This window comes from Diabrotica virgifera, chromosome 2 (genome assembly GCF_917563875.1).
Source record: "Diabrotica virgifera virgifera chromosome 2, PGI_DIABVI_V3a".
Taxonomy (NCBI): Eukaryota; Metazoa; Arthropoda; class Insecta; order Coleoptera; family Chrysomelidae; genus Diabrotica; species Diabrotica virgifera.
Window position 1 is genome coordinate 82675850 of NC_065444.1, and position 19087 is coordinate 82694936.

A 19087-nucleotide genomic window follows, 5' to 3' on the forward strand; every position below is an offset into this window, starting at 1 on the left:
GATGTGTACGGGGCATATATATTTCATGTTATTTCAATTATAACGGAGTTTATCTGTTAGTATACCGTATTTTATTAATTTTTACCATATTCTCCGGCTAACCCGGATTTTCGATAACCCGGATCGGCCGCGGTCCCGATTAATCTGAGATAACGAGGTTCCACTGTAACAACAGGCGTCTTGAATAACGGCGTCTTGAGGAACGGCTACATTTGAGGCTATCACAGATCTCCATCCGCTGGTATGATATATTTCGGCGGTAGACTTTATGGCGATCATGGGGCTTAAAGCAAACAATAGTAGGACGCCAATTTATGTACTGAATGGCCACACACAACAATAGGGATGGCGGTTATTGACAAAACACCGGTTTTCGGTTATACCGTTTTTTTTTACCTACGGTTTAACCTGGCGGTTATAACCGGTTACAAAAACCGGGTATTCCAAAAACCGGTTTTCAGTTTTTTTTTAGTCAATAACCAATATCCAGTAGGTTACAATTATTATATTGCTCTTTAGTTGCAATACTCCATTCGAATTGATGTCAGTCATCAGTGTTGTCAAATCGGTTTCGGTCAGCTTAAAGTTTCTGGTTCGCGTGCGAGGGGCGAAAAATGTTCCCATTTTTTCTCTGATTTTATTATTTATTCCACTTATCCGGTTTTTACCGGTTATTATTTTAAAAAGAAAAAACTGGTTATAACCGGGCCAAAAACAAACAACCGGAAAAACCGAATATTGCCGAGTAAAAAAAACGGTTTTAGGTTATAACCGGTAGGTTTTTTCCATTCTGATACATCAATAGTGGGACTACACTTGAGGGAACCATCTTTTTGATGAACTCAGATATGATGACAACAGAACTAATCTTCAGTGAGAAGATTAACACAATTATACCATGTAGAGTCTAGAGTACAAAAAGTCCCAAATATTACTGTGGACTTAATATGGTTCATTGATGGATCTAAAACTGCCCATGGTACTGGATCAGGAGTCTTTAGGCATACATGCAACTATTATTAATCTTACAGCCTAAGTCAACATACAACAAGTGTGACTGTGTTCCAGGCTAAAATTTTTGCTTTGGTGGTCAGCATTAATCAAATAATCTATGAAGACCCTAAAGCTAAGAGAGTCATATAGAGTCTTTAATATGGATGCCGGGTCATAAAGGGGTGCATGGGAACGAACGAGCAGATATGTTAATTAAACAAGGCTCGAGTGAAACTTTTGAAAGCCCAGATCCTTCCTGTGGCATCCCTAAAGATGCTATGAAAAACGAGCTTCAGAAAAGGGTGATGAAAGAACTCATGGGCAAATCCAGACTAAAAATATAATCCAGAATATTGACAAAATACTCCCGAACAGTTTGATGAACCTCAATAAACGAGAGATCAAAATGGTCACTTAAATGTTGACTGGATATTGCCGTTTCAGAAATCACCTCTACAAACTAGGTAAGCTGAATTAACCATGGTGCAGAAAGTGCGAAATGGATGAAGAGACTGCCATACACATACTATGCTATTGCAGTGTGCTAAGTGATGTAAGAGTTCACTAGTCAACTGAGGTTAGAAGCAGAAGAGATACTAAAATTGTTGGACTTCGCGATTCCACAAAATTTGCATTTTTTTCCGCAACTTCATTATCTCAGTTAACCAAATTCTGCACTCATTTTGATTATGTGTGTCGCTATCTAATGCTAGTATTTAGTTTTTGTTATTGCTTTACCCTAAAATTCACCCTTAAAATATGATAAGGCGCTACTCTGCCGTGCTAATCCCAAAGGCGGTAACCGATTTTTTATCGAAAATGAGATTTTTGTATTTTTAGGTAAAATAGGGTATTTAGTATATATTTATAAAGTCTTTGGAGTTGTAAAAGCATTATATTTTAAATAAAATTGCAATTTTGTTAGTGGTATCTACACTTTTCAGTTAAAATACTAAGCCACTTGGCAGTAAATGTTAAATACTATGGCGTTTTGACGGTATCTGCTACAGTTGCCGTCCATATACCTTAGCATATTGCACTTACCGCTAATTTACTTTAAAGAATGCTACGCCTATATTTAGAAACCGCCAAATCGCCTTAGTATTACGAAGTAAATTCGGCCTAACTTTACAGGGTTAAATTATTGTGTTAGTTAAAACAGTTGTGTTAGTAAAAGAAATAATTAGCGAGGATGATGGGAACTTTTCGAGATTATTATATCTATTGAAATGTATTTTCATTTTTGTTTATAGTGTTTCAAGGATTAACCAATTATGTTGTCCTAAACCATATGACTCTGCTCCAAGTGAATAATTTATATCTTGAATTAGGAAGTAAGAGATTTTCACATTTAAAAATATTCCTTTTTTTTTAATTAGGTTTTAAAAACTTAATAATATATCCACACGCTGTCCGCAAGCCTTTTTAGAAAAAGAGACTTAAAATATTTTGTTTTTTTAGAAAATCAAGTAGAGTCGAGTAAGAGTTGTGAAACACGAGGTGAAACTACTGAAGACATTATTATAGAAAGAGGACAATTTATTGTAAAGTAATCACAAGAGGTGAAAAAAAATTATGTTTAGCCGTTACAGGCGCAAGGTTTGTTTCATACTTAAAGTTTTCTGTAATTAACCCTTTGTTGGTCGTACATGGGATTAGCAGTCTCATTGATTACATTTTTTTTGTTTAAATACAAGCTATTATCGTTGTTTAACTAGACAATATCTAGTAGTCTAGTTATACAATGCTATTATAAATAGGTAAAAGACAATGTGATCATATTTTAATCATAACATATAACTAGTTTGTACAATACAACTAATAAAATGTTAAAATTTGCCCTAATTACATTAAGTAATGGTATTCTAATACCCAATATGATATTGTGAAATACCCAATAATATAACAATTCATAATATTATTAGGGTAGGTGTCGGCTATCATAAAAATGCTAAAGCTCTATAACAACATGTCGTAAATAAATAGCGAACCTTTGTCGCTAAGAATATAATAGCTGAAAATAGAAAGTGAAAAGTATGGTATACAATCACATTCACAGTTCAAGAATTCTTTAAAACGCTTAACATCAGCAGATAACAATCTGAAGGGATATAATACTAAATAGGTTTTTCGGTATGTACCAGACACAAGGTATGTTGTTCGGTTGTCTATATAATTGTCTATATTGAATCACAAATGGAACATTATTATTAATGAACCAATATGTATTTATTGACTCTTGAAAGAAAACAGATATAACGACAACTAAATATTTTCAATTTGTTGTTGTCATATCGTGGCTCAACAAAATAATAACAATTAGTAGTACTTTAATTCTTTCAATTTAATAAACCTTAATACACTTATTTCATATCAATCACAACTGTAAACCACATACCGCTAATAGGCTTAGTATTATAGCAAGTTTTGATAAAACGTTTTAGCAGTATCTACTTCTTTTTATATAAAACTTTGTTTTAAAATATAATTAATGGTTCCCTTTAATAAACTGGGGCATATATCCATGCATTAAATCTATTAGCTAGTCCATAAATCCCTAACGGGCCAAAATTGTAGCATTCAATTTTGAAATCGATTTTGCCACCATTTTTTCAAATGTTAGTTACCGCCTTTGGGCCTAGCACGGCAGTACTGCTAAGGCTTCCTTATTTAATATTAGAGGATAAGGGCATATTAACCCGCCTTATCCCTTATCATAGGTTATGGCACTAACAGCGGTTTTACTTAATTTGGCAAACGAATGCATTTTCACATGTTAAGGCAATATTCAAAAATTAACAGTACTTATAGGTATAGGATTTTTTTGTAAAGAGCTATGACCTTGAAAATGTCACAAAGAATATAAGTAAATATCTCTTTTCTTACTCAGACTCTTTACAATATTTTACAATCGAAAATATTTAGTTATATTATTAAGGCTGTTCTGAAGCTATTTCCTTGTGGCATTTTTATAATCAACTATTTAGATGGGAAATAAGCCACAATTAAATTAAAAAAAATAATGTTATTAACGTTTCGACTCCCAAATCAGGTGTCGTTGTAAAAATAAAAAATACTACTAAATTAAACAAAAATGTTGTTGCTTAGTAAAAAAAATTCTTCTAATAATTTATTTAATCTGACTCATTTATATCGGCAATTCAGACATTTAAAATATTATACATTTTAAAGTAGAAGACTTTAAAATGATATTTCCAATATTTATGAGTTGCGTTAATGGGACGACTTTACTGAAAGATAGTTGAATTGATTACATGAAATCAACCCCAACTCAAGAATATCCGCCACAAAAAAATGATAGCATGTGATCTGTCTTTAAAAAGACAACCAAATGCAACGGTGACAGTAACATTCTTGCGTTAGAGATTCCATAGTAAATCACGAGGGAAAACCAAAAAAAAACCTCGTGATACTATCCCGACATCGTAAGTATTTGGTCTTACATTTAGTTTACTCTCAAAGCTAATACCAAATTCTGACTTTAATATATTAATATATCTCTGTTGTTTAAATTATAAATAATATTATTAATACATAGATATATAAGTAATACTAAAATATAAAATGTACTAACTCGATATGTTATTGACGTACTAATCGTGGTATTTTGTTTCTATTGACTTCCTCTTTTAGTATGAGTAACCACATCCTACTGCATTCAACCGAGGAATTTGCGACACAATTGGTTTTATTTAGCATAATTAGAGCCGCTTCTTTGATTTTTCTCTTTTTACCATGTATTTTGCAACGACACCCGATTTGGACGTCGAAACATTAATAAAATTATTTTTTTCAAATTAATTGTGACTTATTTCCCATCTAAATAGTTAATTATATTATTAAGGTATTGGATTTTGACAGGAGCTATGAATTATGCTGATTTAGTACAGTTTATGTACAAATTTTCAAGGTTCTTCTCAAAATACATTACTTATACCACAAACTCACTCTCGACCAGAGCGTGATGCAAAATGGTTTGTGTCGGGCTAGCTAATGCTGCGAGCGCCAAAGCTAAAGGAACGTGTTAGGTCAAAAAACGATTTGCCATTTTTTGGAGGTTATGGCAATAACGAAGCCGGGGTTCGATGTATTAAAAGACTCATCCAACTTGGATGACATATTGACTTTACTTCAAGCATATACAGGTAAACTACCCTTAATTAGTTACAGTGGTCCGAAATGCACATTCGATATCGAACCAATTTGGAAGCATATAGAGGAAATACAATAATTAGTAATATCAAGACATGTGTAGCTTTTGAATAGGAAAGCTTTTGATCGAATTAAGGAATTAAATGTTACTAACAATCAGCAATCGAATGTTGTTTATAAAGTGAATTGTAAAGACTGGAATTTAACATGTATTGGACAAACACACCAATATCTAAAGAGAACGTTTGGAGTACATAGACATTATGTACAAACCAATAATTTAAAAGCTACGGCCTTAGCCAAGCGTTCCACAGAAAATAGAAGTTTTTATTGTGGAATCTGGTCATGGATGGCCTGATAGCTAGACTCGACAACGATAGGCATCACGTCCTGGGCTATGCGGATGACCTAGTCATCTTAGCCCACGGAAAATTTAATGGTACAGTCAGAGATCGAATGCAAGAGGCTCTGACCGTAGTTACAGAATGGACTTCAAATGTATGGCTTAACATCACTCCTCTAAAGTCCAAAATCATGAAATTTATTAAAAGAAGGAATTCAGAAGAATTGGGTCCTCTAAGTCTAAATGGTGTACATTTAAATCTGGTGAGTGAAGTAAAGTATCTCGGGATAATATTAGACTCAAGACTTACTTGGAATCAGCAGATAGAAAGAATAACGAAGAGAGCGGTATCTACGTTAATGGTAGCCAGACGTACTCATGGAAAAATGTGGGGTTTGAGACCAGACATGGTATATTGGACTTATAACATGGTGGTAAAACCCACAATTACATATGCATCAGTGGTATGGTGGCCAAAAGTGCAGCAAAAAAGTGCCATCATCAAATTAAGCAAGGTGCAAAGACTTGCTTGTCTCGGGATCACGGGGGCTATGAGGGGCACACCTACGGCAGCTATGGAGGCACTACTGGATCTCCCTCCTTTACATATAACAATAAGAGGTGAGGCTAGAATGGGCTATTATAGACTGCGAGAAAACCTGTGCAACGTACCAGTTAAATCAGGACATAGTAAAATAACGAATGAAATTAATGATGCCGAATGGATGATGATTTCTGACCATATGACATCAAGATATATGCCTGAAGTACCTTTTCAAGTGGACATTTGCCCACGAGACGAATGGGACAGAGGAAACTCTCGACACAGACTGCAGGGTTGCACCTGGTATACGGACGGGTCTAAAACTGCAGACGGTTCGGGCGCAGGAATATTCTATAGTGGTGGAAATTTCAACATTTCTATTCCACCGGGGGAATGTACCTCCGTATTTCAGGCAGAGATTTTTGCAATCTTGCAGTGTGCAAGAGAAAACAACCTGAGGGCATTCGAACTGCAGCGGGTTAACATATGCACAGATAGCCAAGCAGCCATTGGGGCTCTTATAAGCCCTAAGGTGAACTCTAGGCTGGTGTGGGAATGTCGACAAGAACTTGATAGACTGGCACAACAAAACAGTGTTATACTGGTATGGGTTCCAGGTCATCGGGGCATATACGGCAATGAAAGAGCTGATGCACTTGCCAAGAGAGCATCAGCTACAAAATACCTGGGTCCAGAGCCGGCCATGGGAGTGCCAAAAAGCACCGTCCGCGAACGAAAAAAAGCCTGGATCCGAAGCCAACACAGCTCACACTGGGAGAGTGTACCCGGTCAAACACATGGCAAGATGTATATCGGACGGACATGTGCTAGTAAAGCTGAGTTACTGCTGAAAACAAGCAGGAATCAGCTCAGAGTCATAACAGGTTTCCTCACTGGACATGCGCCAGTTAAGGGTCACCTACATACAATGGGGCTGTTTCATGGAGACTTGAGCTGCAGACTCTGTAACAGAGAACCTGAAACAGTCAACCATATCTTGCATGACTATGAGGCATTGGATCGGAGGCGGCAAACACTTTTCGGAGACATCGAAATGACTCCAAATTTATATGGCACCCACCCACTAGACCTGTACAAGCTGGTACAGGGTTCCAGAATTCTGGAATGGGTTTCATAGACAATGAAAGATGTACAATAAGCCAAGTGGCTGCAGTAAAACCGGTTCACAACAGACGGTTTCCAGGGAAAAAAAAAACAATCAGCAATCGAATGTTGTTTATAAAGTGAATTGTAAAGACTGGAATTTAACATGTATTGGACAAACACACCAATATCTAAAGAGAACGGTTGGAGTACATAGACATTGTTTACAAACCAATAATTTAAAAACTACGGCCTTAGCCAAGCGTTCCACAGAAAATAGAAGTTTTTAATCTTAAAAGTGTACATATCTTGGAGAAAGAACATAGCTACAACAAAAGATGTATATGAGAGATGACTCATATAAAGAAATACCAAAATTGTTTCAATAACTCAGGATTTCTCTGCGACCCAGCTATAGTTTTGAAGTACCTGCCATATAGCGCTAAAATAGTACGCATTCGACCGCAAACCAACAAACGTATTAAACACAATATGTATAATGTTGAAGACGGATTGATGATGTGGAAGACGACCTAAAGATTCTAGGAGTCGTAAGATGGAGGGAAATTCTCAGTATCCGACAGGAGCGGCGACTCCTTTGCGAGCAGGCAAAGATCCATAACGGATTGTGGAGACACTTCTGATGATGATGAATGTTGTCAATCCGTAGAAATTACATTATTTAAAAAATAGTTTTCCTACTTACTATAATCTCAGCCAGTAACATCAAATGGTGACGAGCTAGCCTATTATTACTACTATAAAGGGCATCGATAAAAAAGAGCTGTTGTTACCAAAATTAAATTCATCGCTATCAACTGTGTACGAAAAATCTCATTCATATTTGAAAATAGTAAGAAAATAGCTGTGTCAGAATTTTTCATATTTGCATATTGTTTTTCTATATTATTTGGTTTGGGACTAAGGGACTTATAGGACATTTTCGTCCCGATTGAAATTATTTTTAGTCTCTTCCGGACAACAAAGCAGATTTCTTCTATAAACATAACAATGGTTGTTATTTGCAAGTTAATTATAAATGCTGGAATTCTTGATATATAAAATTTTTCTGATATATTAAATACAGGGATTCCGAGAAGAATCATCAAAATTACTACTTTTAAAAAAATTTCCCATTTGTTAACAAAGCAAGGTCCTAGCAAAGTATCTAAACGTTGCAGCGAATTAAAAATCGTATCCCAGCTGTTTCTATTAGCAATTACACCGTACAACGTGCTGACTGTAAAAAATTGGGCAAATCCAAAGTATATCGAAATAAGCTCGACTGATAGTCCCAGCCCCTTATTAAAAAGGACAGTAATATACACAATTATATTTATACTAAAGACAGCTGCTGGTAGTATAGCTTGCAGCAAGTATCTTAGAAGTTTTGACTTTGCAGGACAAACCGCTAAAAATAGACCGCATTTGTAACACCATTTTAAAACTGCCGTATCTCTCATCAAGATTTTTTCGTGACTACAGAACGCCATGATGATTATTACTAACCAGAAAACAACAACTCGTGAAGGATAAAGCGCATGCATAAAATAAAATACAAACAAACTAAAATCGATAGCAAGAAATTGGGATGTAAAACAAGTTTACATTTTAAAGGATGTCCCAAAATCAGCGGGACGCTCGAATATTTCGCGAAATGAACATTCGATCGAAAAATTGAAAAATACTTAAAAGAGCAATACTGTTTAAAAATATATCGAATGATACCATCCACTCCATCCCCTGGAGGTAAAATGGGGATAACTTTAAAATCTTTAAAATTTATATATCATATCTCATGAATTAGTCCAAAGAAATAAGGTTTTTGTCGGGACACTTGAGCAGCCAAGTTGCAAATGGGTTTTTTGGGTACTATATACCTAGCACATTATAAATACAAAAATGCCCGTCAAAGCTCGAAAGAGAATTTTAATTATTAACAAATAAGCGTCAAAAATGCAGTTTTTTCTTTTAAATCGCTACATGTAAAAATAGGGTAAGTAAATATCTTTCTGGATATTTAAATTTCTTATCTAGAGTATTCATCTTTCTGGAGACATTAGATATATTCTTAAAAGAGCAGTTGATAATACTCATATTTCTTTCAAAGTGCTTAACAATCTGGGACAGTGTCTTACCAATTCCAAAGACCCTATCAACTACATGGATCGTAGTGGTGTGTATAGATTACAATGTTCTGATTGTGACGCTACATATCTAGGTAGGACCTGTAGATCCCTATCTTCACGCTCCTTAGAGCACACCAAAAGAGAAAACACTTCTACTTTCTCACAACATCTTGTACAAAACAAACATACTCTTAATATCCCAGAAGATGTCTCGTTATTACATAATATTTCACAAAAAAACTTTCTAAAATTGGACCTGTATGAAGACTTAGAAATAGTTAAAGAGAAGCAGAGAAATCCTAATTGTGTCAATCGCCATGTGTCATTTAACCGAGATTTTCAACCCCTACACCGTCAACTTTTTTCATAAACCACATCAGATACAATTTTCTCTTCTTTGCTACACCATTCACGACTACCACATACATCTATTTCACTCCCAATTGTCGATAAGCAACATCTTACTTTAACCCTCTAATATTCATTTGTACTTCATCCTCCTACTTTCTCATTATTTCACACCAGCTTTAATTTTCCAAAATTTAGCTCCTACATCACATATACAACCACATCTATCAGAATTGAGTCTCATTCCAGCCACCTGTCTTCTTAGCCTCATCTCATAGCTTATAGATTAGATAACTCTCATTTGATAACAACACACTACACATCTTCCATGGTCCAATATCACAACATACTCTGTCAGACTTCTCATACCTTCCTACTCCCCCTCATATTTTACAATCATTTCATTTTTAACCAATTTGATGTCAGGTCTCTGGAGGACTCAGTTTCAACAAGCTACTTTAGTCTCATTTTCAATCAGATAAAAACCAAACAGTATTTTTATAATTATCATATCACTTTTTCTATCATTATACAAATTATGTTGGGTCGACTACCAAGAAAGTTATCAGTCATTAAACAATTATCATTTAATCAATACTCTTAAAATCGTACACATATGTACACATTACATACTATTTTGTGTTCCTAGTATAAGGCCTTTATCATTATTTGTCTAATGGTATTGATAATTTCATACCACTAATACAACACCTATTGGTATTGTTGACTGCATAACTTCCTGTAACGTAAACATTTTATTTCGCTATTTTGAATACTTAATTAATGCATTATTTTAAGGGAAACATTTTTCATATTTTGCGAACATCTTTTATTTTTAATATTTGTAAATTTGATACTGTTTTTTATCTTAAAACATTCAAATTAATCTTTAACGTTGTGGCTGAAGTAATATTACAACTAGGTTAAATTGACAGTTCTTGATGTCATTTTGGGTTGCTCTTGAATTCACTTGTCAGTTGGCCATTGAAATCCAATATGTGAGGTTTTCTCCAAAAAAAGTTCCAACCACGTGGGGAGAGTCCTGTGTTGCCCTGGGTAACATCCAGGTTTATCTATAACATCGGATGAATTTTATATAAATATGTAAAATAACTTTATGATTTACATTTAAAGGGTTTTTACCCTATACATTTTGGTGGCTCAGGCATGCAAATTTTGTAAGTATGGCCTCTTGTTCTTGAAAACCTCTATCAATTTTAACTTTTATCTCATTTAATTAGGTTATACTTAATTTTAGGGGTTTTAAACACTGATGATGGATTCCTTAATCCGAAAACGTTTTGTATTGTGACCCTTATTTAGGGTATTTTAATATATAGCTTTTACAAAAAACTTGGTATTTTTGTGATTTATGGTATACAGCCAGCTACAGGAAGTTTATTTTCCTGGTGGATTTTATTCATCTTTTAGTAGATGAGCAAAGATTATAGAGCAAACTTAAGACTGTGATATTGTATGAAAAGTTGAGACAACGAGTACATATCATGCACAAAAAATTTCAAGACGATTCCTCAATAGGGAACTTGCACATAAAAATATTTTTGCATAAAATTTTTAATTTATGTTTAAAAATGATAAATTCAAAATATTACGTCTTAACAATTAATAGTGTACGTACAACAACTGATTATAATTCCGCGCCCGAAATTACCGTTTCAAACAACTTTAAAAGCGCGCGCTTGGGTCTGACGTCACCAACCATGATATTTACCACTGTTCTCGTTTGGCTACTGCCTAGTGCCAGACGTGCACTCTGCAGATAATATCTTGTAAAGATTTTCATGCATTCATAATATTATTTTTAGTTTAGGGAAATAAATTTTTATTTTACAACATAGGTATCTCAAATGCCAAATTATATTATAAAGTTTGAACAAAATTAAATACCTACATTAATATCATATTTCTTAAAAAATGTAAGTACATAGATACTACTAGAAAATTACTTATAAAAAGAAAAAGAAAGAATGTTTTATTATAATATATAAATACAGTCGAACCCGCTTATTAGAATCCCTGTTATAGGAATATCCCGGTTTATGGAATATAAATTCAAGTTCCCGAAACATTTCCATTTACTCCTTAATAAATTTATCTGTTTATTGGAATAGGATCTAACTAGATAATACCGCTTATTAGCATATTTTGCAGGTGAAAGAATATTTTTTTACAACTTAGTAAAAATTTAAATTATGTTTGGTATTATGGTTTGTCGTCAACGGCCGGTAGTGCTGGATTAGATATTATTAGGGTAATAAATATTTATTACTTTGTTACGAATACCAATTCGATCTTTAGCATGGCCGACAAATGCATGGGTCATAAAATAATTTTTATTTGTCTACACAAAGGCACTGTTACCTGTTATAAAATTGTTAGAAGCAGTTTATTTAGAATTCACTCAGAGAGTAGGCTACTTGTTTACAAGATGCGAATTATGGCTTTGTTAAATTCGAAAAGAAGGGAAAAGAACAAGAATGTAACAATCCATTTCTTGACGCCAATAAAACTTCTATTCAACCAATGGATTAAGGATTAAGGATGACCACACGGATTAACAACGAAAAAGCTCTAATTACCAATAATTTCTCAAGAAAAAAAAAAGTAATTTTGTTATATATGCATTTTAATAAGAAAATATGTATTTACATATCTACATATTGCATACATTTCATATTAATTACCTAATGTATTCATTCACATACATGTAATGTAATTTGGTATTTAACACATACATAGATAAGTACTAGTTACACTACTGTATTATTGACGTAAAAAGACCTAAAACAATTTACATACACTGATCATGTACATACATATATGATATACATATTGGCATAGTATGTAATAAAACTACATATTGGCATAGTATATAAAACTACACATTGGCATAGTATGTAAATAATATTATTAAGTATATTCGGTAACACTTATTTCGACTAGCCACCAATGATCGGTTATTAGAATATCCCGGTTATAAGAATATTTTTGCCTTGCACAAAGTCTATTCCAATAAGCGGGTTCGACTGTATATATTTAGTTTAAAATATGAATTTTGTTCTCACATAAAGAAATAAAAAATATTTTATGGATGAAACTTTATTTTATCAAATTTTTATTACATTTATTTTTAATAATTGTGTGTGTGTGTGTGTCATCGAATTTCCTGACTGTGGACTTAATCCATTAGCCGAACTTATTTTTGCTCTACAGATATTTATCTCACATATTACTATTCAAATAAGATTTTGTATTTTAAAGATATACCTAGATTCTATAACAATAAATGGATAATTTAATCTTTAGCTACAATCATACAATATTACACATTTATATACGTATATCTATATCATAAATATATTCTAGTATTATTCAATATTATTCTTTATTATGTTTTTTTTTATTATTATTATTTTTTTTTTTTTTTTTTTCATTTATTTTTATATATATTTTTTTTTCTTTCTTTTTTTTCTTTCTTTTTTTTTTTCTTTCTTTTTTTTTTCTTTTTTTTTATTATTATTTTTTTTTGTCTTTTTTTTTTAATTGTATTATAAGGAATGTCAACAAGGAGTACTTCTGCTCAGGGGTCTTTCAGAGCAATGCACACACACAAGACTAGACCACGGAAAGGTAGGTAGACAAATGGGATAAACACAGGTATTATAGTTTACAATTTTAATTTTATACTAAGTATGTGTTTAATTAGGATCTCATATACACGTTCGTCTAAACTAGATAATATTGTTATTAGATTAAAAGGTCTTGTAATATTGGTTTCTCTATATACTTGATTCATGAAATGATTTATTTCGATTATCTTTAGTCTACAGTTTAGTATCATGTGTTCTGCAGATCCTAACTCACCACATTCACAAAGATTACTATCACTAAGACCTATTTTAAATTTGTGTTCTGGAATTAGACAGTGTCCAAATCTAAGTCTGCATATATATGAAACAACGATTTTTTCGCCGTGATAATGATTAAACCAGGATTTAGCTGGAATATTTAATTGTATGTTTTTATAGAATAGCCCTTTTGTTGAGTTGTTATACCATTGTTGCCAGGTTTTGGTTTTATTGCTAGTAATATTAGCGTAAATATCATTTAATGTTAATTTATATTCACTTTCAATTTCTTGTTCGGTAGCCTTCTTAGCTAAAGTATCTACTATTTCATTGTGTTTAAGGTTAGAGTGGGCTTTTACCCAACAAAATGATATTTGTTTGCCCTTATCCTTAAGTGCGATATATGCCTTAATAATATCAATATATATGTAGTTTGATATGTCCTTCAAACTTTCCAGTTTAAGTAAAGCACTTTTGCTGTCTGTAAGGATTAGGAATTTCTCTTCATTATTGTTTATACTGCTTATATACTGCAATGCTCTCAGTATTGCAATAAGTTCTGCTGAAAATGTTGTAAAATTTTCATTAAGTCGTATACCCTCTTTATACCTTGTCCTAGGGTCCCACACGGCAGCGGCCACCCTCGAATTCATTTTTGAGGCATCGGTATAAATTTGGTAATGTCCCGGAAATAAAGTTTCTATATCCACATTAAACATGGCATTCCTTAAGTACACTGGAAATTTCGAGTAATCTCTCATGTAGGTTGGTTGTATGTTTGGTATATTGTTTAGATTTATCTGAAACATAGATGGCAGAGTTGATGTATGTAGTTTATTTTTAAATTGTCTTAATCTATTGTAACTTTCAGCAAGTAGTAATGTTGTCTTTTTCCTCCAGTATTCTGTGGTTAGGTCATTTATACAAAGTTTGTGGCAGTTGTTACATATTATGCTTTCTTTAGTTATCATTTTAGTTATAAATTTTTCACACAGAATTTTCCTTCTTAACCATAACGGTGGTTCATTACATTCTACGCTTAGGTTTGATATTGGAGTACTCATCAAAGCTCCTATACATAATCTGAGACATTTATTAGAAAGGATGTCTATTTTTTGAAGATGGGTTTTGGCGGCTTGATTGTAAAAGTAACATCCGTAATCTAATATTGACCTTATATATGACCTATACATTAGTAATGCTATGTTGGGATCTGCTCCCCAGGTTGTATAGTTTACTGCTCGTAACGCATTGTACCCTTTGTCAGCTCTTGCTACGATATACTCAATATGATCTTTCCAAATCATTTTCCTATCCAGTATAATACCCAAATATTTAACTTTAGGTTGAACTTTAAACGAGACATTTTGCAACTCCACTACTTCTGGAATGTTTCGTTTTCGGGAGAATATACAAGCTTGTGTTTTTTTTGTTGATATGTTTAATGCTATTTGATCTAGGTCTTCTTGTAGATGTTTAAATACTGTATTTATTTTTCTACTGCCTTGTTCTATTTCCAATTGGTCTACATATATGCATATATCATCTGCGAATTGTAATATTTTACCTTGTTTGCTAGTAATTATGCTTTGACCTATATGCGCTGTATAAATAGTGTATAATATTGGACTTAAGATGCTCCCTTGGGGTAACCCGATGTTTGAAACTCTGGGTCCTATTAGTTTGTTATTGATTTGAAGATAAAGAGTTCTATTGATGTAAAGTTGATGAAGTTTCCAGCAGAGTGTATCTGGCAGTCCTATTTCCTTCATTTTGTGGTATAGAAGTTGTAGGTTCACATTGTCATATGCGTTTTCTATGTCTATGAATGTAGCAAATACCGACTTGTTGGCGGAAAATGAGTTATATATATCCAGTATTAAGTGCGTTAAATTTTCCATCGTAGAACATGATTTTCTAAAGCCGAATTGTGTTGCAGGTATTTTAGAATTTTTTTCTAACCATAATTCTAGTCTACATTTAATCATTCTTTCCATTGTTTTTAACACACATGATGATAGTGAAATGCCTCTATACGAATCCGGACAGTTTGGTGATTTGTGTGGCTTAAGAATTGGAACTATGATGTACTCTTTCCATGCACGTGGTATATCCATACTCATCCAGATATTGTTTATTACGTTTAGTAGTTGAACTTTCTTATGTATGGGTAAATTATACAACATACTATAGTGTATACCATCTAATCCTGGAGCTGAATTATTATGTCTTTTTAGGCAGTTCTTTATTTCTTCCAGACTAAATGCTTCAGCGAGAAACATGTTGTCTTCGTTTGCTTCGTCATTGTCATGTCTATTATCCGTTGGGTTCCTGTGATTAATTTCTCCTTCTATAACCCAAGGTCTAGCAATTTTATTAAAAAATATATCTGTCCACTCATTTTCAACTATCGGATTATTGGGAGGATTATAAACGTTTTTTAATTTTCTGATTTCATTCCATATTTTGCTAATAGGTGTATTTTTATTTAAACTACTACAAAAGTTTTTCCAAGAAGCTCTTTTGCTGCCTAAAATAATTCTTTTTTTATAAGCTTCTGCTTGTTGATATTTTAAGTAATTATCGTAATTAGATAGTCTTTTAAACTGCAAAAAAGCTTCTTTTTGTTGTCTTATAGCGTCCCTACAATCATCATTCCACCATGGTTTATTAAATTTTGCATTGGGCCCTCTCTTCCTCTCTGGAATAGAGCTTTTACTAGCTAAATTGATTGAGTCACAAAATGTGGAATATTCTTGCTCTGAACCATCTGATATATTATTATTCTTTTCATTGTTTAAGAGATAGGTAAAGAAAGCCCAGTCTGCCTTTTTAATATCCCATGTAATTCTAGATCTAGATATATCATTAGTGTCAATGACAGCATTACTATTAGTAACGTTACTATCAGTATTATGGTTAAATTCTATTACTATTGGGTAGTGATCAGAACCCAGACTCAAAGTTTCTGTGTGCCAATCAAATTTGTAATAAATATCCCTAGAGCAAATTGTTAAGTCTATAGCAGATCTATTTAAATGCATAGGTTTACGAATTAATGTTTCTGACCCATCATTTAGGAAATTAAGTCCACATTGCTCCATAGCCTCAAAAAGATAAATACCTTCTTGATCGGTGACATCACACCCCCACATTTTATTATGGCAGTTGAAATCTCCCCCTATTAAAAAAGGTTTGTGTAAACTACTGAAAAATTTAACCCATTCGTTTTTTGACACACATAATTTGGGTTTTGCATAAATGGAATATAAGTTTAAGTTTTTATTATTTATCTTAATCTGTACTGCAACGCACATGACATTATTTATTTTATAAAAATTTAAATTGTTCTGAAAATTGATATTTTTTCTTAATAATATCGCTACTCCTGCATAACCATCTGATCTATCTTCACGGAAGATGTTATATTGGGAAAAGCTTATCTTTGAATTTGGTTTTAACCAAGTTTCACTTAAAAGAATAGCTAAGAATTTATTTTCGAAAATGTACTTTTCAAAATGGCCTTTATTGTTCACTATTGATCGTGAATTCCATTGTAAAATCTTATTATTTACTAGGGCCATTTAAAACTTTTTCTATATTACTTTTAATGTCGTCTAGAATTTGTTTGTTTGCTATTGGAATTAAGTTTTTGTCTAAGAAATTTTTAAATATTGTTACTATATTATCAGTAATTTGTTTACTAGTTAGTGAGTTTTGTTGGACTATTTTTGTTTGATTTTGATATAATGGGTTGTTTATAACTGGTAGCGACGGGTAAGCAGAAGCGCTTGCAGTGTCCAGTATATTTTCGTGTTCTTTTGAATAAGGATAAACTGATTTATTTTGAGCTCCTTCGCTCCATTTTCTTTTGGTTGTCACTGTGTACCTATTTCCTGTGTTTGTTGAATTTAGGACTGTTCTATAGCTACTGCTGTATTTTAATTTTGCTTCTTCAAAAGGTAAATTTTCATTTGCCATTATATATTTAATACCCTTTTGTTTTTCAAACTCAGCGCATTTGTTTCGATCTAATGCTGAATGGTTTCCAAAACATAATATACAAGTGGGATCTGTTAAATCACATACATCTGAATCATGTTCCTGTCCGCACTTGCTGCATCTTTTCTTACCACGACATTGTGACGTAACGTGCCCGTACCTAATGCAATTAAGGCATTGTATTACTCTTGGAACATAAGGTTCCACTTGGTATATCATTCGCTCAATGATTACTTGTTTTGGAATCATTTGGCCTCTGAAAGACACCACTATCGTACCCGTCTCCACCAGTTGATCATTTTCTTTTCGCTTTATTCTTTTAACGTTTATTACTTTAAAATTGCCGTATCTTGGAACAATAATACCTTTTAATTCGTTTTCTGAAATATTTTTGTCTACCCCTTTAATTACCCCACTCTTTTGAGTAAAAAAATTTGGAATATATAAATCGTAATTTCTTTCTATTAACTTTTTACATTCCACTAAAATATTAGCGCTTTTATATGTGTTACATTCAATTTTAATTTTATTTTTTCCTATAATATTAATATTAACAATATTATCTTTAATTGCAGGTACTGCACCTAAAATTAACCGAGCTGTCGCGATACGATGCAATCGGCCGATGTTCCCTTCCTTATTCTGCATAAAAACAAAATAAGGACCTTGGTCACCTTGACTGTATTTATTTTTCACCTCTGACATTATGGACTGGCCTATATTATTATTTGTTTTATTGCTTACCTGATAATCTGGTAAAAAGTTTTTTGGATTTGTTATCGGTACCTGTTTTGATTGTGTATTAATATTAATATTTATAATTTCCTCAGACTGTTTTTGTTTTTCATTAACTTCATAATCCATATTACTAGCAACATCGTCAATCCTTCCTCTGTCAGGTGGATTTCCTCTGCCATCTGAATTTAATTCCATTTTTTGGTAAAAACAACAACAACTCTAATAATTAGCACTTCGATCACACAGAGAACTATTCGCTTCCGCTGCTACAATCGAACTGATTTTTAATAATTATCAGATCCAAATAGATGCGGGAAAATATTTACACTCCAAAAGTCTTGCTATACTAATCAAACTCTCGATAAGATCTGCGTCCTATTCTATCCAAATATAAGTAAATTTTGAATTATTTTTAAAGTGTGTATCTGGTACGCAAAATCAACACTTTTTTTTCAAATAGAAACATTATTTGCAACTGTACTTTTGCATTGTACATTGTAACATTGGCTATTTGGTTGTCTATTGGTTATTAAATGCTCCAAATATATGTACTTCTGGTCGTAATATTTTGTAATAAACAAAACTAAAACCTGTAATTTATAAATATTTTAAATTCATAACAAAGAAGAAAGAAAATAAAAATAAATCTTGAATGGGTTGCATGTGAGAGTTCATTTTAAATGAAGTAAAAGTCAGACTTACTCTCAATCTTTTACTTTACAATCAATACTTTTACTTCATTTAAAATAAAAATCACTTAAAAATAAACAAAACTTTTAGTAATAAAAGTCAGAGTAACTAAAAACTATTGTTATAAACAATTTAAACGTGTTTATTAATAATA

The 19087-nt window shown here is 32.7% G+C and overlaps 1 protein-coding gene across 1 annotated transcript in view; it reads right to left on the reverse strand.

Annotated features, from left to right (window-relative positions):
• The window catches only part of LOC126879542 (uncharacterized), a 61171-nt gene extending 42630 nt beyond the window's left edge, over positions 1-18541 (reverse strand). Inside the window, exon 1 of the mRNA XM_050642695.1 lies at positions 18250-18541. Within this exon, the coding sequence (XP_050498652.1) occupies positions 18250-18438 (189 nt within the window). The 5' untranslated portion in view covers positions 18439-18541. The remainder of the gene's footprint in view (positions 1-18249) is intronic.
• Between the last annotated feature and the right edge of the window lie 546 nt (positions 18542-19087).